General features: G+C 57.7%; 2 protein-coding genes across 2 annotated transcripts in view; one reads left to right on the top strand and one right to left on the bottom strand.

Annotated features, from left to right (window-relative positions):
• Positions 1–4: 4 nt before the first annotated feature.
• LOC102428325 (niban-like protein 1) lies at positions 5–6,375 on the top strand (the record flags this gene model as incomplete). Its single annotated transcript, XM_023743521.1, has 7 exons — positions 5–227; positions 1,452–1,639; positions 2,445–2,600; positions 3,105–3,221; positions 3,416–3,523; positions 3,684–3,795; positions 4,271–6,375. Coding segments are annotated over 7 exons (1,533 nt in total), but the record flags the coding sequence as incomplete, so codon positions are not given.
• Positions 6,376–7,906: 1,531 nt separating this feature from the next.
• LRSAM1 (leucine rich repeat and sterile alpha motif containing 1) overlaps positions 7,907–11,895 on the bottom strand; it is a 31,714-nt gene continuing 27,725 nt past the window's right edge. Inside the window, exons 23-24 of the mRNA XM_023743523.1 lie at positions 10,510–10,655; positions 7,907–8,672 (exon numbers count right to left, since the gene is read on the bottom strand). Of these exons, the coding sequence (XP_023599291.1) occupies positions 8,547–8,672; positions 10,510–10,655 (272 nt within the window). The 3' untranslated portion in view covers positions 7,907–8,546. The remainder of the gene's footprint in view (positions 8,673–10,509; positions 10,656–11,895) is intronic.

The raw sequence follows: 11,895 nt of genomic DNA on the forward strand, positions 1-11,895 counted from the left end.
GGGCTGGGGGCCGGCAGCTGCCAGCACCCTCAGCCCAGTGCTGACGCCGCCTCTGTGCCCCCAGATCTCAGACGCCGTGTACCGCCTGGTGTACGAGCAGGCCAAAGCGCACTTTGAGGCGGTGCTGTCCAAGCTGCTGCTGGCCCGGCCGGCCATGGAGGCCGTCATCCGCACCGACATGGACCAGATCATCACCTCCAAGGAGCACCTGGCCAGCAAGATCCGAGGTGGGCAGGCCTCCCGGGGGGCTGTCTTCCTCGGGCCGACCTGCTGGGACTGCCGGCCCCAGGAGCCAGGCGGCCCTCCCGTCTGTTTCATGGGTCCATCTGCATTTCACAGCAACGACTCGATTCATTGATTGCTTTAAAAAAAAATGGAAATCAAATCTGAGCCGTTGCTTTTCCAAGCTATTTCTAGACACCCAGACCCTGAAGGTCTAAATCAGGGGTCCTCAAACTTTTTAAACAGGGGGTCAGTTCACTGTCCCTCAGACCGTTGGAGGGCCGGACTATAGTTTTAAAAAAAACTATGAACAAATTCCTATGCACACTGCACATATCTTATTTTGAAGTAAAAAAACAAAACGGGAACAAATACAATATTTGTATTTGCACGTGGCCCGCGGGCCGTAGTTTGAGGACCCCTGGAAATGTTGTCATGAGGCTGAGCCCTCGGCTCATCTTCGGGCGACCACAGCTTCTCACACGTGTCGTTTCACAGACATCGGCTTAGCACGGTGATGATTCCCTTTCACCAAGTCCAACTTCTCTGTCAGTTTATGCTCCTTCCCGTGCCGCCCGATGGGATCCTTTCACTCCCTGTCACCATAACACCACGGCCAGAGTCCTCAGCTGCCCGAGACTCCTTCTGTACTGGCTGCGTTCACCGAGAGCTGCTGCGTTCACCGAGAGCTGCCGTTCATTCTGTGGAACAGACACTAGCTGGGCAGAGGGGAGGGAGGGCCGTCAGAACCCCCAGGGTGAACGCGCCTGGGCCGGAGGGTCCTGGAGGTGGTTCCTGCCACAGGGTCACAGCCGGCCACACGGGCACGCTGAGGCCGGCCACACCATTCCAGACAGGGTCGGGCTCAGCCTTTGCAAAACCCAGAGGCTCATTGAATCCACTGAAGTATTTTTCTTTTTTTAAAAAAACACACACAAATGAGCAAGACCCGAAGGTGTTCTCTCCCCCTTTAGCTAAAGAAAAGCTGCCGGCACCTCCAGGCCGCAGTCCTGTTTCTTGCATCACCACTTAGAAATACGTCCCCATCAAGTTGGCTCCATCCATGTGTGTCTTTACTGTTTTAGAGTCATTGTTTGCTGCTGCTGTCACCTTTGGTTTTCTTAAAACACACACAAACAAAACCCAACAGCCTGCTCCTAGCCTCGGGGTCCGGGAGGGCCGGGAGCTGCTCCCAGGGGCCTCAGCTAACCAGCTCCCTCTGGGCGCAGCCTTCATCCTCCCCAAGGCGGAGATCTGTGTGCGGAACCACGTGCAGCCCTACATCTCCTCCATCCTGGAGGCCCTCATGGTGCCCACCAGCCAGGGCTTCACCGAGGTGCGGGACGTCTTCTTCAAGGAGGTCACCGACATGAACCTGAACGTCATCAACGAGGGCGGGGTGGACAAGCTGGGCGAGGTGAGGCCTTCGCTGGGACCGGGTGGGCCGCTCCCCTCCCGTGTCCCCTATGAACAGGGTCTGAGGGCCGAGTACACGAGGCTGAAGCTGTTGGGGCCGGCATTAGAGGAAAGGGGGAACCTAATCCCCTGCCACCAGCCTGTCTAAGCCAAATGGGTTGTAAAATAGCAAAGAACAGAGAAGCGAGGGAGGGAAGGAGGAAAAGAAGGAAGGAGAGGAGAGGAGCAGAGAGGAGAGGAGGAAGGAAAGGCAAGCTGCAGAGACGAGGCATGTGACCGTCGAGGTAGACGTAAGTACGTGTGAGCCTTCATGTGCCCCACAAGCAGAGACGGCCCGGCTCTCCCTGTTCCTCTGTTATCTGGTTCTTGGGGTGAACGCCCTTCCACAGACCCCATTTGAGTAGTCGGCTGCCTGGAGCCCCACATGGTTGTCAGGGGAAGGGAGAACCGATCCTATCTTAGCCTCCTCTCTATACCTTAAATTGGAGAGTCTACAGCCAACATAACCATGGAATTTGAGAACCAGAAAGGAACTTAGAGGTTAGGAGAAACCTGATTTTGAGGCTGAGGAACCTGAGGCTCAGAGAGGGTGAGTGCCCTGGCCCAGGTCACCCAGCGCCCAGAAGGGAACAGGATCCAGCTCCCAGCTCCCAGCTCCCAGCTCCCAGCTCCCAGGTTGTGCTGCTGGAGCACGTTCCTCCAGCTTCAGATCCCCGGCTCCGAGGGCCCAGGCAAGGTGTGGGTCTGGGGGGTGCCTACCATGCAGGTGGCCCCAGCTCAGGTCCCGCCTCCCTGCCTCCCTGCAGTACATGGAGAAGCTGTCCCAGCTGGCGTATCACCCCCTCAAGATGCAGAGCTGCTACGAGAAGATGGAGCCGCTGCGGCTTGACGGGCTGCAGCAGCGTTTCGACGTGTCCAGCACATCCGTGTTCAAGCAGCGAGCCCAGATCCACATGCGTGAGGTGGGCCAGAGGCTGCTCCCCGCACACCCCTCAGCCCTCTCCTTCCCACAGCCCCCATCTCCTGGGAGAGTCCCCCACCCCCGGCCCCACCCTCCTCTTGTGTGCCCTGCAGCCCTGCCCAGCCCCGCGTGCTCCCCTGCTCTGGTCCCGTGTGTTTGGAACACCTGTCCCTCTGTTCACCTGGCTAATTCGAACTCATCTTTCAGGTCTCAGCTTAGAAAGCCCTCCCTCCATGAAGCCCTCCTTACTCCCCAAGCCCCTTCCTGCAGGGCCCAGGACCTCTGTTTCCTATTTCCTTGAGGCAGGGACTGCCCGTGCCTAGCCCTGTGCCAGCACACGGTAGACATTCAGTGACGCTGTGAGGGCGGGAGCGCAGTGAGCGAGCGCACAGGCCACCCACTCCTCCGGCTAGCTGGGGACAGCTGGCTGAGGGGCCCCTCGGAGGCACGCAGCAGGGGCTGCGGTCACTCGGGGCCTTCATGTGCCCCCTGGTGTGTCCCACAGCAAATGGACAACGCCGTGTACACCTTCGAGACCCTCCTGCACCAGGAGCTGGGGAAGGTGCCCACCAAGGAGGACCTGTGCAAGTCCATCCAGCGGATCCTGGAGCGGGTGCTGAAGGTGAGCGGTTCTGCCCCGGCCCTGGACCTGTCCTAAGTGTGGCTGAGCCCTGCGTCCTGTCCCTATGGGAGGCGCCGCCCACCCTCTTGTACAAATGAGGACGCTGAGGCAGAGGCCAGACCACCGGCCTTCCATCCTCCTGCCAGGGCCGGGGGCCCACTGGCTCAGAGCCCCCTTCTCCTCTCTCCCGGCAGAAATACGACTATGACAGCAGCTCTGTACGGAAGCGCTTCTTCCGGGAGGCGCTGCTGCAGATCACAATCCCGTTCCTGCTCAAGAAGCTGGCCCCCACCTGCAAGTCGGTGAGCAGCCCTGGCCCCCCCTCAGCCCCTCGCCACAGCCCCCTCCTGGTCCTGGGAGCCGGAGCCAGCCCGACCAGCGCCCGGGCCGGGTGGAATCGCAGACCCTCTGCCTCCAGGCCCTGACGGCCCCCCTCTACCCCTTGCCCGCCTCACCTTGCAGGAGCTGCCCCGGTTCCAGGAGCTGATCTTCGAGGACTTTGCCAGGTTTATCCTGGTGGAGAACACGTACGAGGAGGTGGTGCTGCAGACGGTCATGAAGGACATCCTGCAGGGTGCGTGCCAGCCCCCAGGGGGCCGCTGAGAGCTGGGGGGGGAGGGAGGTCGTCCCCACCTCCGCTGTGTTGGGATTCTTATTGCCAGAAGGGAGATGGAGGAGGCCGCCCAGAGGCCTTTCTCGTGGGGTCAGCGAAGCTGCAGACAATCATGGGGTGTATGCTGTGGGCCAGGTAGGCCCACTGTTAGCTGTGCAGCCACAGGAGGGGAGCGTCCAGTCTCCGTGCCTTCGTTTCGTGGCGTGTCAGATGAGTGACAGGGTGGCACGGTGGTTGCCAGCTTGGGCTTTGGGTTAGGGTCATGGCTCCTCCATCCTAGCTGTGAGGCCTGGAATAAGTCACGTCCCAGTGACAGCACCCGCAGGCCGTAGGGTGGGCTCTGGGGGTGATGCCGGTCGCATCTGGGCACCGTGGAGGGTGTGGTGGCTGTGGTCCCCGTGACACATGTGCTGACGCCGCCCGCTTGGCCCTGCAGCCGTGAAGGAGGCCGCCGTGCAGAGGAAGCACAACCTGTACCGGGACAGCGTGGTCCTGCACAACAGCGACCCCAACCTGCACCTGCTGGCCGAGGGCTCGCCCATCAACTGGGGTGAGGAGTACGGTGGCAGTGACGGTGGCAGTGGCGGCAGTGGCAGCCCCAGCCCCGGTGTCCAGGAAGCAGCCACCATCTCGGAAAAGCGACGGCGTGCCAAGCAGGTGGTGTCCGTGGTCCAGGACGAGGAGGCAGGGCTGCCCTTCGAGGTCGGCTGTGAGCCACCATCACCTGCGTCCCCGGACAGTGTCACTGAGGTCCGTGACCTGCTGGCCCAGGATCTGAGGGTGGAGAGCCCCCCACCAGCCTGCCCCCTGCTCAATGGGGCCCCCGTGCCCGCGATCCCTGTGCCCTCCTCGCCTTCGCCCTCCTCACCACCTGCAGCCTCACCACCACCTGCAGCCTCACCACGGGCCTCGCCCCTCCAGCAACTCCCACCTGGAAAGGCTGTGGACCTTGAGCCTCCAAAGCCCAATGACCAGGAGACCGGGGAGCAGGAGTCCAGCCCTGGCGGCCGGCCCCCCATCCACACCACCACCGAGGACAGCGCAGGGGTGCAGACTGAGTTCTAGGCTGGTCGCCCCCAAGCTTCTGTTGGACGCGGCACACGGGCCCCTCCCTCTGAGGCACTGACAAGCTTGACTCCTGGGATTTGGATTTGTGCCTCCGGGTGGGGGTGGGGCAGGGCTGGTGAGGCTCCTCGGGCTGAGCAGGGACAGGCCCACCTGAAGTCACTTTATTGGGTTTGTCACACTTTGTTGCTGTTTTCTCTTCTGTGGGGTGATCTCGGCTTTCCTGCTTGGCTAGGGGTTGAGCAAAGCTGAGGGGCCTGGGGAGCGCCTGTGGCCCCAGTTCTCTCGGTCCTCCCTTCCTGCCTTTCCTCGTTGGCCCGTTTCCCTAAGGGGCCTTGCCATCCTTGCAAAGAGGGAGGCAAAGGCATCGTCTGCTGACTCAGAGCCCATGAATTTCCTCCCCTCTCATCCAGGGCTCATTGGAACCAGGAACATGGAGTGTCCAGGCCCATCCCTGGGCCCCACTCCCCTCTCTGCTCTTCCAGGCTGGGCCCAGAGGCCAGTTTTGGAGTGGACAGTGGCCTGGCTTTCCCCACTCTGGGTGAGGGGAAGTGCAAGGAGGGGTCTTCAGGCCAGAGCCAGGCTGGGGTGGGGGGAGGGTCCATAGGCCTGGGGTTGGAATGAGAAAGGCTTGGAATGTGCTGGTCTGGGCAAGGAAGTGTCCAAGGGCAGGAAAAGGGCAGGAAAGAATGAGCCATGCAAGCAGGAGGCCAGAGGGCAGAGGTTGCTGGAGGCCAGGCCGGCCTTGAGGCCTTGTCTCCCGGTTCCAGCCTCAGCAGGCTCCTGCCGCCTCCTGCCCCTGTGCCCACCTGCTGGGCTGGGCTGAGGGAGGCGGCACTGCTCAGGGGCAAGGTTTAGCAGGTGTGGATTCTGTCCTCCGAGGGCCACCTCCAAGGTACGGCTGTCCACCGCGGGAGCTCTAGGGTTCCTGAGGGTCACGGCTCCCGAGGCACCACTGGTCGCCGCTCTGAGGGCTTGGGGTCAGGCTGTGGCTTGGCTGTTGCTGCCCGAGTCCCCGAGTCACCTCAGCCTAAACATTCCAGGCCTGTTTTCAAATGTGAGTCACTTGGGGGCCAACTGTCCTCAGCCTCTTGTTCCTGGGGGTGAGGGTCAGGCCGAGCAACCCCCAGCCTGGCAGTCCCAGGCCCTGCCCCTGCTGCTTCGAGGAGAGGGTCGGCAGGGCAGACTGACTTCTTCAGGGTCCTCGGGGTGGGGCCCCCACCCAGCCCTGCACCCTCCCTTGATCTGCTTCCTGGGGCCCGGGCCTTGGACCCCAGGATGGATGGCAGTGGTTGGTGCAGGCCCCCCCACCCCGCACCTCACTAAACCTCTTCTACCAACACCTTCCGTCTTACGATGCCCTCCTCTAGTGCCTTCTTTGGGGATTTTCCAGTCATTCTTCCCAGATATTGTATTGAAAATATTAAGCAAACTGTTTAAGCTTCTACTAATCAATAAATGCTTTATTTAAAGCCAGTGGCCTCTGTGTGGTGCTGGCAGGAGGAGACCTGGCTGGAGACGGCGGGCGGGCCTGTCCATGCGCCCTGGCTTTCTGGGCTCACTGGACCGAGTACCTCTAGCTCAGAGTTCTCGTATCCTCCTGGCTTACAGAGGAGGAGACAGGCTCAGAGGGAAGACAGCACGTAGGTGACTGACCTGCCTTGCAGCTCAGCTTCCTCAGCTAGATCTGGGCAGGGTGGTCTTCCAGCAGGTTTAAGGCCACTTGGCCGTGGGGCACCCACAGTGGGGTGGGCCTCCGGTTCATGCTGGATCCAAACAACGATGCCACATTTTCAACTCCTGACCGCACAGCACCTGCTGTGGGCCTGCACCTCCCAGGACCAGAGCCTGCCAGCAGCTCCAGCATGTGGTGCCGTCATTACCACGTCACCAACGTGTAAACTGAGGTTAGGGGACCCCCCCCCCCACCGCCCCACTACCACACACACACACACACACACCTGGTGGGGACAGGCTGCCTCATCCATGGGTAAAAACGTGTTCCTCCTGGGTAGATGGCAGCGTCACTGTGGCGGATGTTGGTTTCCTTGGTACCAGGCTGCCCACCGTGGCCAGTGGCTGAGGGCTCGTCCATGAGGGCTGGGGTGTGGAACAGCAGGGGCTATGGGGCCACAGACTAGGGGTTCACCTCTGGTCTTGCTGTTGTCCTCAGCAAGTCACTAACTCCACCTCAGGCGCCTCGCCTATCAGAGGGGACTCGCCAAAGTCCTTTCTCGCAGGGCAGATGTGCTCTGCAGAGCGGCTCTGCCCATCTCAGGCCTCAGCCTCCCCACCTGACCAAGGGGAGCTCAGCAGGGCAAGTGGTGAGGGGGAAGGAGACATCGCGGGAAGAGGCCCAGCTCCTGCCTCACACAAGGAGCCTTCGTCCATTTCGGCCCACAGGACTGATGGACGGTCCCAAGAGATAGGGAAACTGAGGCTCAGGGCTCTTTCTGCCACCCCAGGCCTGTCCCCTGCGTCCAGTTGGCTCTGGACATTGCATCTGGGGTGACCATCGGTCTCCATCAGGGCCCCGTCATGTCCAGCATTGAACGGATGGGAAACAGGATGGAAGGCGGCCAGGGTCAGTGGGGGACAGCTAGCGGCAGAGCCCAGGCACCCTGAGCCGGCCTGCCTCCGGCCCAGGAAAACCCTACCCGTGGCTCAAAACCATTTGCCAGGAAAGGCACAGTAAGCTGCAACTCTACAGCCAGGACAAGGTGCACGCTCCTGGGATTGTGCAACGAACAGCCTGCACGGCTCCACACCCAGCACCGCCGTGTCCTAGCTGCAGGTCCTGGGCCTGACAGCACAACCTGCTCCGGCTGACTCCTGTGCCACTTCTCTCTGAGCCGTGTCTCCCCCATCCCAAGGGGTTTGCATAACTTCACGTTTGGGAAAGACTCTGCCTCCTCCCTTTCCTTCTGACCAAGGTGCAGCCCTCCATGACCCCACCCCAGCCCCTGGACTCTTCCCCTCCATCAGGACCCAGTGATGACTCCGAAGCAGCAGGCCGGATGTGGGTTTATTGGCAGTCCTGCTTTGGGTCTGCAAAGCTCATTGTCCGCCCTTGAGCCGCATGGGGTGAGGTGGTGCAGATCTGGAGCAGAGGGGCCCGAGCGTTGGGGGGCAGCAGTGAGGGAGGCAAGAAGGGGCTGATGTCGCCCGTGGCACCAGGCCTGCACTGATCAGACAGCCCATGGTGGCCTGTGGCCTCTCCTCATATCAGGGCCCTCCTGACTCCCAACACCCTGCTGCATGGGACAGCACTGTCTCTGTTCCCCTGACAAGAACACCAAGGCTCCTGCAGGGACGGGCCTGCCAGAGTCGGCTGGGAAGGGTGGCGCACACTGGCCAGGACACGCAGTCCTGTGCTCAGATGGTGCCACAGCGGCTTCTCCACACCCTCCCTGGTACCAGGAGGGCTCCCCTCTTCTTCCACAGTGTGCAGGTCATCCGCTGGGAACATTCACCTCTGCCCGGCCGGCCCAGCTGCTTGGAGATCGAGGGTGGGGGGCGCCCTCCTGGGCTGTAGGGTAGGGCCCAGGACAGAGGGGCCTTACTAGTCTGGGGAGAGCAGGGATGAGCTGGAGCCCTGGGCCTGCAGGTGTGGACGTGGGCCGGAGGGCCAGGGGCCCGGCGGGCGCTCAGCTGCTGTGGTAGATCCGGAGGCGCTGGGCGATCTCCTGGCGGCACAGCGGGCAGGTGCGCAGCGGCTGGCAGCACTGCAGGCAGCAGCAGACGTGGCCACAGTTGAGGAAGATCATCTGGGCCTGAGGAGAGAGCGGAGCGTCTGAGCCTCTCGACCATCCAGAAACACGCCACACAGCAGGGGAACGCCTAGCCCTGCCCTCTGCTAGCAGTTCGGCACTCCTTCATGTTTTGGTAAAAATTTATAAATGCCCATAAGCCCCTTTCTTTCTTTCTAATATGAAACTGGATTATATGCTCCGATGTTTTACTACTTGCCTGCCCCCCTCTCTCGGGGTGACAGCTGTGGTGCCCTCTGGATGGAACCAGCCCTGCTGCTGGACGTGAAGGCTGTTCCCCATTTTTGTGTTGTTTTGGTGCACTTGCCCAGCCCCCAGTCTAAAAGCGATTCCAACATCATGGCCTAGAAGCCACGTCTACGCTTTGCTTCAGTGTTTCCTCCTTTTAGGAATTTACCGAAAGGCAATAGTCTAGGGCAGTGATGGCGAACCTATGACACGCGTGTCAGAGGTGACACGCGAACTCATTTTTTTGGTTGATTTCTCTTTATTAAATGGCATTTAAATATATAAAATAAATATCAAAAATATAAGTCTTTGTTTTACTATGGTTGCAAATATCAAAAAATTTCTATATTTGACACAGCACCAGAGTTAAGTTAGGTTTTTTCAAAATGCTGACATGCCGAGCTCAAAAGGTTCGCCATCACTGGTCTAAGGTGTGCTCCCAACTCGTTCCAGGCTGCTCAGCTCAGCACTGTTTGTAATAACGAAATTAGAAGCCAACCTATGGGGCCCCAAAGCAGGAATTTGGTTAAATTTATAACCAAGTCCTTCCACATCATGCCTGCCCCGGGTGTGGTGAAGACCGAGGGAAACCAAACGCGCTAACACGGCCGCCTTTCCTAAGTAGGGGCGCACGGTGGAGGGAGGGTGTGTTTTAATTTTATATGCTGTGTTGTACATGGAACCACAAAAGACCCCGAACAGCTGCAGCAATCTTAAGAAAGAAGAATGAAGTAGGAAGGATCACAATACCGATATCAAACTATACTACAAAGCATTATAACCAAAACAGCCCGGTACTGGCACAAGAACAGTCATATAGACCAATGGATCAGAACAGAGACTCCAGAAATTGACCCACACCATTATGGCCAATTAACATTTGACAAAGGAGGCAAGAACATACAATGGAGTAAAGACAGTTTCTTCAACAAATGGTGCTGGGAAAACCAGACAAACACATGCAAAAAAGATGAAACTAAACCACCAACGTACACCATACACAAGATTAAACTCAAGATGGATGAAACACTTCAAGGTAAGCCATGAAACCAGAAAAATCTTAGAGGAGAACATAGACAGCAAAATCTATATGCAGAGCCCTTGGACACGGGCAATAGGGTATTGAAGATGGGGGGGGGGGGGCGGGGTAATGGCTGGGAGGAGGGAGGGAAGGGGAGGAAAATGGGAGACATCTGTAATACTGCCAACAATAAAAAATATATTTAAAACCTTCTGGGGAAAAGAAAACATAAAAATTTTTATATGCTGTGTTGTTTAGTTTTTACAATAAGAGTGAATGTTGTAATGTTTTTTTAAAAAGACGGTTTTAGAACAGCCTCTTCAGAGAAAATTGTGTTGTTGATATTTAACAACTTGAGAAATTTTCCTTAATGTATTTGTTAAGTAGGGAAAACACCCTCTTTGAAAAAAAAAAAAAAAGTCTAGCATTGCTCATATTTGGGTCATGGGATCATGGGTCACTTTTATTTCCTGTATTTTCCACAACTTCTAATGAACACCAGATACTTATATGACTAGAGCAAAGTGTTTAGGAAGACTACCCCTGGAGAGGCTCGGATGGCCGCGGGCAGGGGGCCGGCTCCAAACTTACCTCCCGTTCCATGCACACCACACATTCCGAGGTCTGCACCTCCAGCTCCGCGGGGGGAGCCGATGGCCTCGCGGACTCAGGAAGCTCCTCAGGGGCCGTGGGCTCCAGGGCCCCGAGGACCTCGTCCGGGGGTGGTTTCAGCAGCTCTGTGGGGACCAGAGAGAGGTGAGCCAGGGCCTCTCCCAGTGATCCCAACCCCAAGGGGCTGCCCCTAGCCCTGCCTGCCCCACGTGGACACTGAGCTGGAAGGTGAGGGTGCTCTGACCTCAGAATGGGGCGGGGGGGTGGGGGGGGGCCTTACCACACACCCTCTTATTTCTCTTCTCTGAGTTTCCTGCCCCATCTGGAAAAGGGGAGTGCTGGGACACGGGCAGGGGGGCACGGCACTGGCTAACTGGGGTCTCTTACGCTTAACGTCCCCCGGACATTTAAGGGCCATCCGGCAAGTAGGGCTCTGTCACTTTCAGAGATGAGACATGAGCTCAGAGAGGGTGGCCACTTGCCCAAGGCCACAGCGCCACCTGGTGGTGGAGTCGCAGCACAGGAGCCCCTGCTTAGGGAGTCTGGGGTGGAGGAGCCTCCCTCTCAGCTTCACCCAGTGGCCCGGGAGACAGAGGAGCAGGGACAGGAGTGAGAGGTCCCCACGGCTGCTCCCCGCAGGCCCTGGATGGGCCCCCAGCGTGCCCACTGCTCTCCCCTGCAGCAGCCGCCAGCCCTGAAGCCAGACATCAGCCTGGGCCCTTCCAGATGCAGTCTTTCTGATCATCACCCAGTGGGCACCACCGACATCCCTGAGTCTGCTTCAGCCCTGATGCCCACCCTGATCTCAGCTCATATGTTTCATTGATTCTATGGTTTGACTTACAAATAGTATTATTTTATCATTGGAAAAAAATTCTGAAGATTTTTCAAAGGTTATTACAACCCTAGACACTCTAAGGGTATCAGGGTGCCCCAAGCCATCGTGGTGAAGAGGCCCTTCTGTACTTAATATGACACAGACGGAGTCCTGGGAGCAATAAGAGCATTGGCAGGAAAATGCCCGAGCATTTCCTGATCTCTTCTGGGACTTAGAAAGAACCACCCCTAAATGCTCACACCAGGAGAGGTGAGGAAGATCCTAATTTTTTTTATAATTTTTTTATTTTTTATTATTATTATTATTTTTTATTATATATATTTTTTTTTATTTTATTTTTTATTTTTTTATAAGGTCGGGTGGAGGGTGGGGGGTGAAAAACTTCAACCTCTTTATTCCCCCCCCCCGCCCCTCGGTGAGAAACCAAAAATACAGAAAAAAAAACAACCAAAAGCAATTTTGTTAGTCTATTGTAGCTGTCTTATTTATTTATTTAATTTTTTCTTTTTTAATTTCTACATATCTTT

Source organism: Myotis lucifugus, unplaced genomic scaffold, assembly GCF_000147115.1.
Source record: "Myotis lucifugus unplaced genomic scaffold, Myoluc2.0 scaffold_397, whole genome shotgun sequence".
NCBI lineage: Eukaryota > Metazoa > Chordata > Mammalia > Chiroptera > Vespertilionidae > Myotis > Myotis lucifugus.